The sequence below is a fragment of the Tachysurus vachellii genome, chromosome 14 (assembly GCF_030014155.1).
Source record: "Tachysurus vachellii isolate PV-2020 chromosome 14, HZAU_Pvac_v1, whole genome shotgun sequence".
In the NCBI taxonomy this organism is placed as follows: domain Eukaryota; kingdom Metazoa; phylum Chordata; class Actinopteri; order Siluriformes; family Bagridae; genus Tachysurus; species Tachysurus vachellii.
In genome coordinates, this window is record NC_083473.1 from 21,662,253 (window position 1) to 21,677,320 (window position 15,068).

The window sequence follows — 15,068 nt, forward strand, 5'->3', positions numbered from 1 at the left end:
ATATTTACATTTATGATGATATGTCATGACGGGGGGGGGCACGGTGGCTTAGTGGTTAGCACATTCGCCTAACACCTCCAGGGTTGGGGGTTCGATTCCCGCCTCCGCCTTGTGTGTGTGGAGTTTGCATGTTCTCCCCGTGCCTCGGGGGTTTCCTCCGGGTACTCCGGTTTCCTCCCCCGGTCCAAAGACATGCATGGTAGGTTGATTGGCATCTCTGGAAAATTGTCCATAGTGTGTGATTGTGTGAGTGAATGAGAGTGTGTGTGTGTGCCCTGCGATGGGTTGGCACTTCGTCCAGGGTTTTGATGCCTGATGACGCCTGAGATCCTGATGCCTGGTGACCCGAGGTAGTTCAGATAAGCGGTAGAAAATTAGTGTGAGTGAGTGAGTGTCATGACAGTGCTTGGTAATTTATGTGTGATTGGCAGTTAAAAGCATCAACATATGCACATGAGTATAAAGAACATCTGGTAAGAATTTTTTTCTTTGGTTTGACCTGAAATCTTTGCTCAAAGATTGATAAATGAGGCCTAGAATGAATAGAATGATCTCAACTGTGGTGTTGGTATTTGCTTCATAATGACAAGAGTAGGTTCATTTCTAATGAATTATTGGTATTGTAATTAATAATGTGTGTAATGTCACTCCATCTGAGATTCAGTGTAGTACCAGAGCAAGCTGTCATGTAGGCAGCCACATCAGCGTCGAGCTCACTTTGTTTCAGAGGACACGCCGGCAGTCAGGGTCAATTCATTCGAAACATGATGTGAGAAGAGAAATCTGGATCAATGTTTCTATGTAAAAGAGGTCACCCTGAAGCCACCACCTGCTGGTATCCTTGTTTTGTCTAGATGTAATCTAGATAGAGCTTAGTTTGCTCACCACACCCAATTTAGATTCACTCATCGGTGAGTCATGCTGGTACACACACTCATAATGGTCATGTTTTTTGTCCCGTGCTTAGGAAATTGTGCTGGTGGTGTTTTTTGGTACGGAGTATGTCGTGCGTCTGTGGTCTGCAGGCTGCAGGAGCAAATACGTGGGCATCGCAGGGAGATTACGCTTTGCCCGAAAACCCATTTCCATCATAGGTACCCAGACTGGCAATATATCACCTACAGATACATTTATTTGTTAAACATTTTTTTTTCCTTCTGACTTTGAAATTCTTTGAACATTTCAACACAACATTGTTGATGATGATGATGATGATGATGTTGATTATTATTATTATTATTATTATTATTATTATTATTATTAGTAGTAGTAGTAGTAGTAGTAGTAGTACTATTAATATTGTTGCTGTTATTTTTGCTAAACTCTTCTGTTTGTCTTTTTTTTTTTTTTTTTGCTCGGAGCAGATCTAATAGTGGTGGTTGCCTCAGTTGTAGTACTTAGTGTGGGATCCAATGGACAGGTTTTCGCCACCTCTGCAATAAGGTATTGAAGCCGTTATGTTGTTCAACATAACATACGCAACAAAAACTTAGACAAGATAACACTTAACGCAGACGTAATTGCTTTTATTTACATTTGGTAAGTTTAGAAGAAGTAACTTATTTAGACCTACTAAGAGACGACTAACACCCACAAATACCAGTAAACGAGATGCTGTATTTAAAATGATGGGTGGTGAATGTACAGAATGTAGGCCGAACGTGTCAGATGCGTCTTGCTTATTATTAATGCTTTTGATTTCAGGGGAATCCGCTTCCTACAGATTTTGCGTATGCTCCATGTGGATCGTCAGGGAGGCACATGGAGGCTGCTGGGATCTGTAGTCTTTATTCATCGACAGGTCAATACACACATACAGAGAAAGATTTCTCAGGCTTCTTGATCTATTGGGGTATGAACATACCCAATATCAAATAATCCCCTGTCCAAACATCTTCCCCAACACATCCATACACACTCCGGAACTGTCCCTATATCTCATCGTATCAAGTATTTTATTTATTTACATTAATAATTCTTCTTAAGGTGTACTAATACTTGTGTATCATTACAGCATTAAAAAGCACCTTTTGGCTTTAGTAACCGTTACATAACAAACTTAAGCATTTCTACTGACACACGCTAGTAAATAAACATTAGTATAGTTCTCTAGTCGTACACCATAGATGATGCAAGTAGAATGATCTCTCAACATTATGAGATAACTGCGTGTCCTATTTGTTCCAGGAGCTGATAACGACACTGTATATTGGATTTCTGGGTCTAATCTTCTCCTCATATTTTGTGTATCTGGCGGAGAAAGACACGGTGGATGAGGAGGGGAAGACGGGCTTCTCTAGTTATGCCGATGCACTCTGGTGGGGCGTTGTGAGTCTCACAATTATGATCTAATTAACACAAGTATAAAGTATTTCAGAGGAAGCAGAAGCACTAAAAATATATTCCTTTCATTCTCTATTTGTTATTCATGTCAATAAAATATCATTATTGTTGTCTTTGATTAGGTGGTAATTCTTTTAGATCATTTTGATATAATACAGTGTCTAGTTATAGTTGTAACGCATGTTGTTTTCACAATATATCTACAGTATATATAGTAAATATATATAAGTAAAAATGTGTCTTAAGAAATATTACCACAACTAGCAAATGGCATGCAAAAGGGAAAACGCAAATGAAAGTAATTTGAAAACTACAAATTACATTTCCAGCTTCCATGTTTTTAGACATCGCTGTTAACTTTTATCTGAATTGCATTGTTTAAGGAACTATGATGTGATGACTCAGTGCTGCAGATTAGTCCACCATATGATATGAGTGAGAAGAGTGGGGATGAGTGGGATGAGTGAGAAGAGTGGGGATGAGTGAGAAGAGTGGGATGAGTGAGAAGAGTGGGGATGAGTGAGAAGAGTGGGATGAGTGAGAAGAGTGGGGATGAGTGAGAAGAGTGTCTTTATTTACAGACAGATAGATAGATAGATAGATAGATAGATAGATAGATAGGTAGATAGACAGACTGTATGTATGGATAGATAGACAGATAGATAGATAGATAGATAGATAGATAGATAGATAGATAGATAGACAGACAGTATGTATGCAGAGCCGATCGGCCCTATACGCTCATTACGCAAGTTGCGTAGGGCCCCGCAAATTACGCAAGACCCAGCCTCCCCTGCCTCATTTTACAGCATGTGTTAATGTTTACTTAAATGACAATATGGCCATGAAAAGAGAAAAAAGAAACAAAATGAGAGTGAAATGTGAGACCAGCAATCAGGTAAACTTGTGTTCTCTTCAGTGACAAATAAGTGACGTGACCCATACTCAGAATTTGTTCTCTGCGTTTAACCCATCCAAAGTGCACACACACCGTGAACACACACCCGGAGCAGTGGGCAGCCATTTATGCTGCGGCGCCCGGGGAGAAGCTGGGGGGGGTGCAGCTTGCTCAAGGGCACCTCAGTTGTGGCCGGCCCAAGACTCGAACCCACAACCCAAGGGAGGTCAGGATTGGCTCTGTATGTATGTATGTATGTATGTATGTATGGATAGATAGATAGATAGATAGATAGATAGATAGATAGATAGATAGATAGATAGATAGATAGATAGACTTTATTGGTGCCATGTTATGTTACAGCAGCGTAACAATAAAATTATGGTGGTGGTTAAATAAAGATTTAATACAACATTCAAAATAGTAAAAAATAATAAATTCAAAAATTAAAAATAGAAACAATCCACACACGTCTTCAGTACATAGAGTTACTAACATTACAGCAGAGCATTTAAGCATTAGACACTTTTCACAGTGTTGTGTTATAAAGTGTAGAGTTGACTAGAGACCAGTTTTCATCTAGTCATCTAGACCTACCACTTCCTGATATACCTTAACTAGTACTTTAAGACAAAAATAATAGTTCCTGTTTGTCAAATGTGGTCTGAAATATGTTCAGACTACCAAAGTTAATTTATTCTGCTCATTTTACTATGCAAGAAAAAAAAACTAATATCTAAAAATCTGTTTAAACTGATAATTTGCATTGCAAATAAATCCCTGTGTATTGCTTCTACAGTATAATCGAACCACTAATTAAACTATGCAGCTCTTAGAGTGCTGGTTAGAATGCTAAAGCCCAGACGCTCAATAGATATCCTTGTTTATCAGTAACTGTAGTATCCAAAACTAATACTAATCCAAAACTATTCAGTCAAATGGCAGTTTGAATACTTCTCAGATGAAGTTTCCAGGCTAGTTAATTAACAAGTTGCATTCAACATGAAAAGTAATGAGACACCAATCACAGACGGGCTCACGGGATTGGGGTTATACAAAAGCCCTTGCAATGGCCTCCTTTCACCTCTTTTCACCTCGCCTGCTTTCCTTTTGAAAGCCTTCTCTTTTTTTTCTCCGTCGACACTCTGAGGCGTCAGCGTCTTTAATTAAAACTTTAATTGCAGGGTTTCTACCTTTTTTGTGGTGAGGGTCAGAAAGCATGAGGCTTCCTGTAGCTCTGTGTAATGGTGGACAAAAGGCGTTGTTTGTGTCAGTGAGGTAGCGAGGAGAAGTCCTCTACAGGGGGATTTGCTCCCTTTTGTTTTTTTTTCTGAAAACTGTAAACTTGAGCATGATGAGAGGCAAAGGAAATGAACTGGCTAAAGGAGAGTGGGACAAAGAGAGGAAGGCAGAGCAGGAGGGAGGTGAAGGAGAGGAGGGATGGCAGGCATGGCGAGGGGCTGAGCAAATGAAAGGGGAAAAAAATATAAAGGGAGAGAAAAAACCCATTTTGGATAATGACTGTATTTTAAAGATTTAATTAATTTGATGAAAATTGGGTTGTCAGCTTGTTGACAGTACTGAGAGGAAATCCGCAGCAACTGTAAAGCCTGGGTTAGTCCAGTGGTTTGAAATTTTGAGTCATCCGTCCATTAAACCTTTCATTCATTTTTCTCCTGGAGGCCCAATGGCCACAGAAAAAGGACAGCTATTTCAAGAGACTGAAATAGATTTAGCAATTTAGCATGTGAGATTAAAGGCACAGCTTTAAAGATTTAGTTAAAAAAAAGAAAATGAAGAGCGAGGTGCTGAGTTATTCTCCGTTGGAGCTGCAGGTGCAAAGAATGAGCGAGAGGAAGGAGCCAACATACACCATGAATCATATCGCTCTTTCTAACAGTCACACAACATGCCTATGACTCCTAAAGTTAACACATTGCTTACAGTTTCCTCTCCCTCCTCCTCCTGTCTCTGTCGCTTTCTCTCTCGTTAAGAGAGAAAATGCGAGAACGAATTTAACAGAGGCAGAAAGACAAGCTTTAAAAATGACAGGGACAGAAGATGGATTGCTAAAAAACAGAGAGACGGAGTAGTCGGAAAATAAAAATGCTGTCGAAAAGAAGGAAGACGAAGACGACAGAAGAAAATGTACGCAAGTTGAATTTATAGATTGACGATAATGTATGTGAGTGCAAGAAATACATTAAAGACATGTTGATATAATCAGCTCGCTGACTGTGACTGCCACACACATCGATTTAGCTCTGATGCACACACACTTACACACAAACGGCAGACTCTACACCCAAAAGCAACACTGAGATGTCAGCTTTGTTTCGGCCACACACGTAGACCATAGGCTGCACTCAGGCTCAGTGAATCATGCGCATGGCTTCATGGTCTGAGTAAATTGTATATCTGTGGACATCACGGCCTTGGATACCATTATGTCACTCATACGCACACAAAATATCTCAGACAGGGCCTGAAACACTGCCCTTGGCACTTGGAACCAGCTTTCTAACTTGAACTTGAACCAGAGTGGCCCATTGCGCACCCATTTCATTGCTAGCGTTGTGTGTGAGCTTTGAAAGCTAGGATTAAGATCTCCTTGCTGCTCTTCACTCCAAAGTCTGTGTGTAAGAGTCTTGGCCTCCTTCAGCCTCTATTCTAGGTATTGTAAAAGCAAAGCCCCAGACACACTTGCCGTGAGCCGAGAGCTCTCTCAGCGTGTCAGAGTTGGCTCCTCTTTCAGCACAGGGCTCTGGAGGTATTTGTTTTCCTGTGTTTGCTGAATTCCTGCACTTTATAACGGATTAGAGGAAACACTGTGTGTGTGTGTGTGTGTGTGTGTGTGTGTGTGTGTGTGTGTGTGTGTGTGCTTAGTATGCACCCACAATTTTCTTCACTCTTTAGACTGTGTGATGTTTGATGAGTCACTCAGAAAACATGGGCTTGTCCATTATGTGTCAAAAAGAGAGTGCACTTTGTCCAAATAAACTCTCAAGCAAATAATTTCTGAGATTTCAGAAACATTTTTATTCTACATGGATTTACTTTGGGTCACAACTTTTAAATCTTAACAATGTACCCCAGAGTGAGACACATGAGATTTTTTTAAGGGTAAGCCAGAATTTGTTGTTCAGAAACAATGCTAGATAAAGTACATCAAGAAACAGAGACATTTCCAAGCTAACAGAGGATGGTTGTGGTTCCAGACAGTTATGAGCGGTCTTTAGTTTGAGGAGCTCCTTCTTTGCAGCACTGATTACCTCAGCTAAGACGATAACCATTATATCAATGAAGTTGGCATGCTAAATTCTAAGTATATTGAATTACATCAAGAAACTAGCAAAGAAATGCTAGATAAAGTACACGAAGAACCTAGCAAGGTAATGCTAGATCAATTACATCAAGAAACTAGCAAGGTAATGCTAAATAGATTACATCAACAAACAAGCGAAATAATTCTAGATAAAGTAAATCAAGAAACTAGCAAGGTAATGCTAGATAAAGTACACAAAGAAACTAGCGAGGTAATGCTAGATAAAGTACCTCAAGAAACTAGGTAGGTAATGCTAGATAAAGTACACAAAGAAACTAGCGAGGTAATGCTAGATAAAGTACCTCAAGAAACTAGTGAGGTAATGCTAGATAAAGTACACAAAGAAACTAGCGAGGTAATGCTAGATAAAGTACCTCAAGAAACTAGTGAGGTAATGCTAGATAAAGTACACAAAGAAACTAGCAAGGTAATGCTAGATAAAGTACCTCAAGAAACTAGCGAGGTAATGCTAGATAAAGTACCTCAAGAAACTAGGTAGGTAATGCTAGATAAAGTACACAAAGAAACTAGCGAGGTAATGCTAGATAAAGTACCTCAAGAAACTAGGTAGGTAATGCTAGAGAAAGTACACAAGGAAACTAGCGAGGTAATGCTAGATAAAGTACCTCAAGAAACTAGTGAGGTAATTCTAGATAAAGTACACAAAGAAACTAGCAAGGTAATGCTAGATAAAGTACCACAAGAAACTAGGTAGGTAATGCTAGATAAAGTACACAAAGAAACTAGCGAGGTAATGCTAGATAAAGTGTATGAAGAAACTAGAGAGGTTATGCAAGATAAAGTACCTCAAGAAACTAGGTAGGCAATGCTAGAGAAAGTACACAAGGAAACTAGCGAGGTAATGCTAGATAAAGTACCTCAAGAAACTAGTGAGGTAATGCTAGATAAAGTACACAAAGAAACTAGCAAGGTAATGCTAGATAAAGTACGACAAGAAACTAGGTAGGTAATGCTAGATAAAGTACACAAAGAAACTAGCGAGGTAATGCTAGATAAAGTGTATGAAGAAACTAGAGAGGTTCTGCAAGATAAAGTACCTCAAGAAACTAGGTAGGTAATGCTAGAGAAAGTACACAAGGAAACTAGCGAGGTAATGCTAGATAAAGTACCTCAAGAAACTAGTGAGATAATGCTAGATAAAGTACACAAAGAAACTAGCAAGGTAATGTTAGATAAAGTACCACAAGAAACTAGGTAGGTAATGCTAGATAAAGTACATCAAGAAACTAGTGAGGTAATGCTATATAAACTACATCAAGAATCTAGAGAGGTAATGATAGATAAAGTGTACGAAGAAACTAGAGAGGTAATGCAAGATAAAGTACCTCAAGAAACTAGTGAGGTAATGCTATATAAACTACATCAAGAAACTAGCAAGGTAATGTTAGATAACGTACACAAAGAAACTAGCAAGGTAATGCTAGATAAAGTACCTCAATAAACTAGGTATGTAATGCTAGATGAAGTACATTAAGAAACTAGCGAGGTATTGCTAGATAAAGTGCATGATGAAACGTGCGAGGTAATGCTGGATAAAGTACCTCGAGAAACTAGAAAGATAATGCAAAATAAAGTACACGAAGAAACTAGCGAGGTAATGCTAGATAAATTACTCCAAGAAACTAGTAAAGTAATGCTAGTAAACTAATTTAGTAAAATAAATAACTCTCACACAATAAAATCACACATCTGTCACTGAATTCCTGATAGTTTTGGACATCCAGTATATTTAAGTTGAAAAATTTTTTATGAAAAATAAGATGCTTTAATTCTTCGAGAATGATTTCCTTCGTATGTGTATTGTTCTTAAAATAAAATGTCATGTGATTGTTAATGAGATCCTCTTCTCTTCTCCAGGTCACTGTGACCACTATAGGCTATGGAGACAAAGTTCCTCAGACCTGGATAGGGAAGACCATAGCCTCCTGTTTTAGTGTGTTTGCTATCTCCTTTTTTGCTTTGCCAGCGGTAAATACCATATTCTCTCTCTCTCTCTCTCTCTCTCTCTCTCTCTCACTCTCTCTCTTTTTCTCACACACTTACACATACACACAGACTCTTTCTCTCTCTTTCTCACCCTCTCTCTTATTATCTCTCTCTTTGTCTCTCTCTCTTTTACTCTTTTTCACCCTTTATCTTATTCTCTCTCTCTCTCTCTCTCTCTCTCTCTCTCTCTCTCTCTCTCTCTCTCTCTCTCTCTCTTTCTCTCTCTTTTACCCACCCATACACATAGACTCTTTCTCTCTCTTTCTCTTTCTCACCCTCTCTCTTATTATCTGTCTCTCTCTTTCTTTTACCACCCATCCACACACACACACGCGCACACACACACACACACACACACACACACACACACACACACATACACACACACACCACATATCAAGTCTGGTGCCCTGGGGCAGTGTTTTCCTACAGAAACCCATGCAGTAATGGGGACCAGGGTTAATGGTGTCCATTAAAGTGAAAGCTTGCCCCCAGGGGCCTCGCTTCTCACATTTCACTCCATATAATGCACAACTGCAACATTATTTCAGCCCGACGCAGCATTTATTGTGAGCACCATTTAAAAGTAACATTCATCAAACCGATGTCTCCTAATCGCACAAACATATCTGTGTTTAAGCTCCTAGCTTCATGCACAGTGATTTGTTCAAGAGGTTGATAATATACCTGTTTACTCTAGATTGTGTATGATCTTTTGTACGAGTTTAATCATTTGAAACGTTCTTAGACTTAGACAGGAACTAACTTAGACTTTCCCGATGTCCACTTCTAACTATCGTTGCAGGGTATTCTGGGTTCAGGATTTGCTTTGAAGGTCCAGCAGAAACAGAGGCAGAAGCATTTCAATCGCCAAATCCCAGCTGCTGCTTCACTAATACAGGTCATGATAAAAATACAGATTATCTCATATAGCTTCACTGCATGCAGGGGGCGTAACAGTTCTGAGCACAAATCATCAAAGTGGAATTTTGTTTGCAGACGTTGTGGCGATGCTACGCGTGTGAGAAGCCAAACGGCTGTCCGGCTACATGGAAAATATACGTGCTGATGGGTGACTACATGCCAGTTATAAACTCGGAGAACTCCAGTCCTGGAAACTTTAGAAAACTTGTGAGAACAAAGCATTGTTTTGACTTCTGAATTTTAATTAATGACTGCCTTTCCGCCTTTTACTGTTTTTTGTAAGTCCTTTTCAGTGTCTGTGTCACTGTCATTGTCATTGTCCTTCCTGTTGGTTATCCTCAGAGACCTTCTATAGTAGGTCACTGTAACGTAAACCTCCACACACTGCCTTTTTTTTTTTTTTTTTTTTTTTTTACATGTGCACCTGGTGAAGGTAAATAAAGAATAGAGCTAGGTGTGTTAGAAGGCTAGAAGTCACACTGTGTCATGGTGATCATTTGGGTTTAGTCTCGGTTATGTAGCACACAGATGAATATAATGGATGGGATTTATATTGTGAATTTTACTTGAATAAAGAACTTTGCTGTACGTTAAGGTCTGATATTGTAGTTGGGCTGGGCGGCTTAGTAAACGCACTGAAGTCATGAGGCAGGCACTGAATGAGTGCTTACTCTCTCATTCTCTTTCACTCCCTCTCTAGTATCCCTCCCTCTCTAGCTCTCTCTCTCTCTCTCGCTCTCTCTCTCTCCTTTTCGTTCTCTTCCCCTGGACACCCAGTTGACCTCAGTCCCCTTTGTCTTCCCTACACAAAGACACAGTCAGTTGAGATGATGTCACGGCCGCCTCTTTCCTGGGAACAAACCTTTGTGTAGCGAAACAACAACAAAAAAATCTTTGTGTAGCTCCTACTCTAAACATATTGGGAAAACCTCAGCCACTTCCACCTCTTTCTCTGCATGGGTGTGTGACTGTCCTTTGTTCACAAACCAGCCATTCATTTCTTCCTCATTTCCAAAGCAGTCATTCACTGATCCCATTTACTGTCCTTCCTCATTGGTATTTCAGATTAATGGGAAAAGTTATTTCAGCCGCTTTCTCTCAAATTCGGTAACAGCAGAAATGTTTTGGGTGCAGATTTAAGTATTTCAACTGAACGTGAGACAACATAGATTCCGAAAAAAGGAATCGTTGAATTCTTTGGATTTTGGATGTCGGATAATTTGTAATATTTATGAAAATCTGTGAAGGGAAAATATACATTTGATTTTAGTTGCTATTGTGTGTGAACCTGTAATGTGAGTTATACAGATTTCAGATACTTCCATGCCAAAGGATAACAAAGGCACTTGTTTGTTACATTACATGTCAAATCAGTTCAGTGACGTGACTCTTTCTTGGCCAAAGTGTGTGGAAAATGACTTGCGTCACAGCTGATGTGATTATGAATTTCTCCTTTCTTTTCTGTATAAAAGAGAGAGAGAAAAAAACAGGGCTCTGGATCCCCACTTATGAACCTTCCTTCTCACTATTACTCATGATGCCATTCCCCCCCCCCCCCCAACTATAAACCTCATTAAAGCTCTTGTATAACTCACGTCCATGTTCACGTTTTACTTTTAAGATACTCTTTTGAGTTGAGCCAAATACCATGAACAGGAAGGTATTTCGAATAACTCATCGTCAGTTCGATAGCAGATGCACAGATGCTTCTCTTTTAAGTCCTACACACTCTGGCACTCTGTTATCTCCTTTCTGCCTCGAGTACAGAACAGACGATACAGACGGAGGCTGAAGTCCACACGCGATAACGGTTCTCTGGGAAATTCAGGAGAAAAAGGTCTGGCCATTCCTCAGATCACTTATGATCATATTGATGACAAGGAGGAAAAGCGAGAGGTTCCGTTCATCTTTGAGGAATCCACAGGTACAAACAGATCACTCTAAACTTTAGCCAAATTCATTTTTTTATGACAAATATATTAATTATATATGACATTTACGTTTAATAATACATAGGCCTCGATGATGCATTCAGTTTAGAAACATGTTTAAATCCAAATATTATTAAAATTAAATCTCTTCAGAGGTAATAATTCAAGCACCCACTACTAATAAAGTATTAGTCAAAAAAGCACTAATTAGACAGCACTCATGCTCCATGATATATATATATATATATATATATATATATATATATATATATATATATATATATATATATATATTATATATATATATTCTGTATATATATATATATATATATATATATATCATTAATATACGTATATATATATATATATATTAGCCCTGTGATGGGTTGGTACTCCATCCAGGGTGTATCCTGCCTTGATGCCCTATGAAGCCTGAGATAGGCACAGGCTCCCCGTGACCCGAGGTAGTTCGGATAAGCGGTAGAAAATGAGTGAGTGAGATATATATATTATTATTATATACCCTGTGCATTTAATATAAGCACCGTGAACAGTAATCCAAAGGAAAAACAATTAAACAGATAAAAGAGTGCATGACTTGGATCATTTTCCATACTGGTGAGAGATGCCATTTTCCATATGTGACTGGAACACATCCTGTACAAAAAAAAGAGCTCATGCAAAACAAAGCCACGCCTTCTTTGCTGTTAATAAGGCTGTTTTACAGGCTTTTACAGGTTCTTCCTGTCCAATAGCTTTATCATAAAAGCAGAGACATTTACAAATACGGTCCCCAACAGAGAAACCAGTTCTAGAAGGAAAAAAGTCTCTTCTGAGGTTTAATTAGTTTAGTGGAGAGATTATAACATAGAACCATATGCCTCTAAGGCTTTGAACCTAACCAAGAGGAAATGCATTAACGCTGAATGATCATGAAGCTCAATAAAAGGGCCTTCAAGCTGTAGATGTATCTAAAACTAAGATGGAAAAAAAATCAGCTTTCAGATGTGGAATCATCTGCCACAAAAACTGCTGTACAGGAAGATTGATAAAACCCAACCTACGTATTAGATTTATTTCTTAATATCATTCAAATGTTGATACAGCAGCAGACTTTAATGTGAAATATTATGCTCGGCTTGATCTGTTCCCTATTTTCACCCATGCAGGCATCACCAAGATGTTCAGACAGACAGGTGAGCACCGTATCTCAGTCTGATTTCTGCTTTTATATGTTCTGATCTCATAAGAATCAAAAGCAGAGAGATGTAGGAATGGATCAATTTTAAACTTTATTTTTTATTCTTTCTATCTTTCTATACTTCTGTAAAGCTGCTTTGAGATAATATCCAGTGTTAAAAGTGCTATACAAATGAATTGAACTGAATTGAATTAAATTGAATGGATGGAAACATAACCAAAAGACACTACAGGCAAGGAACAAGGAAATTACACTATGGAGTTATATAACCTGCATATGCAAGCCTATGTCAAAAGTAGGAGGTCCATAGAAAGATTTTATGAGACCACGCAGGAGCAAAAAATCCATAAATAAGTGTTGATTATCTCTAGCAGGTAAAAATAAGCAACCTAGAGGAAGGATTTTTCTTCAGTAGTGATTCCCTGACAACAGGCAACAGAATGAGATATCAACTCACATATACCAGAGGCCAAAAAAAAAAAACAAGAAAAAAAAAAAGTAAAATTTCTACCTGTTTTGTTGTGTCAATGTTCAGCATTATATGTCTTTATCATGTCACACTCCACAGTGGTGGTTAATATCTAGTATGAAGGAATTAATAATGAATAGAGTTTTAAGAATTTCTAGTTGCTCAGACCTGTTTTTATTTTCTACTAAAAATCCAATATATTTTAGACAAATGTTTCTGATACCAAACCCATTTCTGCTCTCTGAGATGCCCCAAGTGTTTGTTTCACAAGCCTCTGAAATTTAAAGCTCAAAATCAAATCCAATTTTATTTGTCACATACACATACATACAGAGTACGACATGAGGGAGGTAGAACCAAAAGGAGGTAGATCAATAAAAAGTATAAACTATATAAAAACTATATATAATATGTTAAAAATATATGTATATACATAAATGCGTATGGTTTTAATGAGTGAGAGCTGTTTATCTTCATCCATTAAAATTCTTTGTAAGATTATCAACAGAGGGAAAAACACACGACTTATTTTAAATCTTACACAACAGACCACAACCATTTTTCATTTCTAATTTATTTTTCGTGACTGGTTGACATACACATGCAGGGTGTAGAAACATATGAGCACCAAGTAACATCTTTTGTGCTATAATGTGCTATACATAAAAGTCCAAAAGTGTCATCCATGTACAGTTTGTGGGTATGTCTCGCTCATCAATATCATTCTTACATGCATAATTACAGTACATTACATAATTACAGTATGTTAAAATGTTTAAACTAATGAACAGGTTTAATAAAAAAAAGAATTTTTTGAAGGTAAATAATTTTGAATAGTTATGAAAATTAGTTCAGTAATTGACGTTTGTTATGTTCAAGTCACTTCTGGAGTTTGATGACCTATTAATTTGATGTAAAAAAGAAAAAAGATAAAATAGAGAACACATGATGATAACACGTTATTTTTGCCGTCGGCACGATTGCTAGTTCGCTAGTTTTTTGTACATGCATGCATCATATGCCATAGTAAGGTATGTATTGTGGGTATGCATTGTTTGGGTATTGTTGGTACGTATTGTTACTCCTGGGTATGTATTGTTTGTTTTTATCTTTATCTACAGTGTTAAGTCATTGTCTGAATGTTTCTGCTATTGTGTTTTGTGAGCGCTGCTGCTAATCATGTTAGCCTAATGCTAACGTGTCGATGTGTGGGGCGCATAATGCGAATGATCAGAATCAGCGATCTCTGTCCATCCAGTTTTGAGTTAAATACCCTGTGTGTAAGGATGTAAACATGTAGATCTACCATATGGTAACTTTGTTTAGTTTATAAAGACTTTATTTTAAAACTATTACTGTTATCACTGTTACACAATAATACAGCAGTTTGCTTTTGCCTTATGCCTTGGGGGGAATAACGGAAACTCTTCTAATAACTCATTGTCAACTTCATTGTCAGCCTTACATTATGAAAGAAAAAAGGATTTTTTGTGTTTTTAATGTGGCGCATACTTAAAAGCTTATATGTAAGAACAATCTGAAGGAATATTTGCTGTAAAGAAAACAGGAACTGTGTTACCCTGTGCTGCTGTAACTGAGAGCCTGTTACTATATTTATTTAGCTCTTTCCATTTGTCTGTAGTAGCTGGTTCTGTATTTCCTAAACCAGCGGCGATATTATATCTCTCGAGTAGCTTAGTATTTGGATGCATTCATCCGAGGAAGAATAGTGATATAACATTGTTGGTGTTTGTGGGAATTTGATAAAACCGCTTCACAGCCCTCGTGGACCTCGTAAAACTCTGCGTTGTTGAGTTTGCTCAACATCCGGCTTATCTCAGCGTTATCAGTGTGCTCCGGTGGCCTGAGAGAATCTCTGAATGGGGTTGTGGCTCCAGGACCCTGCTGTCACCAGGCACTGAGTTTGTTTTTATTGGCTGGGGCCCTACGTAACTCGATGTGTTTGTGCA

At 38.2% G+C, this 15,068-nt stretch overlaps 1 protein-coding gene across 1 annotated transcript in view; it reads left to right on the plus strand.

Moving 5' to 3' along the window:
- kcnq1.2 (potassium voltage-gated channel, KQT-like subfamily, member 1.2) overlaps positions 1 to 15,068 on the plus strand; it is a 140,359-nt gene that overhangs the window by 22,026 nt on the left and 103,265 nt on the right. The window contains exons 5-13 of the mRNA XM_060886275.1: positions 968 to 1,094; positions 1,365 to 1,443; positions 1,705 to 1,801; positions 2,188 to 2,328; positions 8,445 to 8,555; positions 9,379 to 9,474; positions 9,573 to 9,704; positions 11,265 to 11,431; positions 12,596 to 12,633. Of these exons, the coding sequence (XP_060742258.1) occupies positions 968 to 1,094; positions 1,365 to 1,443; positions 1,705 to 1,801; positions 2,188 to 2,328; positions 8,445 to 8,555; positions 9,379 to 9,474; positions 9,573 to 9,704; positions 11,265 to 11,431; positions 12,596 to 12,633 (988 nt within the window). The remainder of the gene's footprint in view (positions 1 to 967; positions 1,095 to 1,364; positions 1,444 to 1,704; positions 1,802 to 2,187; positions 2,329 to 8,444; positions 8,556 to 9,378; positions 9,475 to 9,572; positions 9,705 to 11,264; positions 11,432 to 12,595; positions 12,634 to 15,068) is intronic.